Genomic DNA, 1,401 nt, shown 5'->3' with positions numbered 1-1,401 from the left:
ATCGCTCCTTACAGGCGGTGGCGCTCTGGAACGATCACCCTCCCTACTTGCGCTTCCTTGACTTTGTTGATGTTTTAAAGAGCGCACTGGTCTCTCAGGTTTATTTTAAATGTTTTAAAGGCCACTAATAAGCTGAATAATTTACATTGCAGCTTCTGATTCTTATAGCTCTAACTTCCACATATGAGGTCTGTTGTGTTTATGTCTTAAGAGAGTCAGTAAACAGCAGGCATTGGTCCTGGTTCAGTTTAAAAACATAATCAGCTGTTTAAATATGGAGAGGTCTGCTGGGCTGTTTTAATCCAGCTGCAACCTTTAGAACGAGCCCTGCTATCAGAGGTGATTATCAGAGAACATGTTTAGTGTTTTATGATGCTTCTATCACACATCATTGGATTGTTATTAATATTTGTGCCTGTAGTTGCCTGGGGATCGTACTTTGATCACGCCTCAGCCTGGAACAAGAAGATGGACGACCCCAACGTCATGGTGGTCACCTATGAAGAGCTGAAACAGGTCGACCTTTTGGTTACTGGACTGATTCTCTGAATTTATCCACTTAAATGAAAATCTGCTCATAGATGATGTCTTCTGCCTTGTAGGATCTCAGCAAAGGCATCCGCCAGATCTCCAGCTTCCTGGGCTTTAGCCTGACGGACGCTCAGGTGCAGCAGATTGCAGAAGCGAGCACCTTCAAGGCCATGAAGGAGAGTTCAGCCAACTCCCACGGAAACATGGGGAATGTCTTCTTCAGGAAAGGTGTCCAAGCTTCAAATCATTTTAAGAACAGTTAGGGGGAGTAGAAATTCATTATTTTCCTCTAGACCAGGGGTTGGCAACCCAAACTGCTCAAACAGTCATATTGGACCAAAAAACAAATCAGTTTGGAGACGCCAAAATATAAAAGTCTTCTATAAGCCTCGTATTGCGACACAGGCTGTAAGCCCACTATAAGAAAGGACTAAGTGGGCTTCAATATATAATTAGCATTCATGATTAAATGTTTATCCTGGAGCAAATGTAACATCATGTGACTCTGCTGTACGATATCTGGTGCTTTAAGTTTAAATTCCATTACAATATTAATGTTTTAGGTTTGGTTGCATTGATGAAACTATAGCAACACATTAAAGAAATCAGATTTTTTTCAATGTTATTTTTATTTTGAGAATTTGGGGGGAAAAAATGGAAGAAAGTTCCCATCCCTGCATCAGAGCACTACCAGTTCCTTCTGTGGACGTTTTTCATGCTTGCAACTTAACTAGCAGCAGACGTTCTGCAATCGCACTTTTTCTCTCACTGCCAACTTGGTAGTCGGCTGCATATTTAGCTAGCCTGGTGAGACCATCCTGATCTCGCGAGCTTTCAAGGTTTCACTCGCAGATCAGTCTGGAGACTCTC

General features: G+C 42.1%; 1 protein-coding gene across 1 annotated transcript in view; it reads left to right on the top strand.

Annotated features, from left to right (window-relative positions):
- Positions 1 to 794, top strand: part of sult6b1 (sulfotransferase family 6B member 1) — a 20,323-nt gene extending 19,529 nt beyond the window's left edge. The window contains exons 5-6 of the mRNA XM_015384595.1: positions 422 to 516; positions 603 to 794. Coding sequence (XP_015240081.1) covers positions 422 to 516; positions 603 to 794 — 287 coding nt within the window. The remainder of the gene's footprint in view (positions 1 to 421; positions 517 to 602) is intronic.
- The last annotated feature ends 607 nt before the right edge of the window (positions 795 to 1,401 follow it).

This window comes from Cyprinodon variegatus, unplaced genomic scaffold, assembly GCF_000732505.1.
Source record: "Cyprinodon variegatus isolate N-32 unplaced genomic scaffold, C_variegatus-1.0 Scaffold317, whole genome shotgun sequence".
Lineage (NCBI taxonomy): Eukaryota > Metazoa > Chordata > Actinopteri > Cyprinodontiformes > Cyprinodontidae > Cyprinodon > Cyprinodon variegatus.
This window is presented reverse-complemented; position numbering and strand designations above follow the sequence as displayed.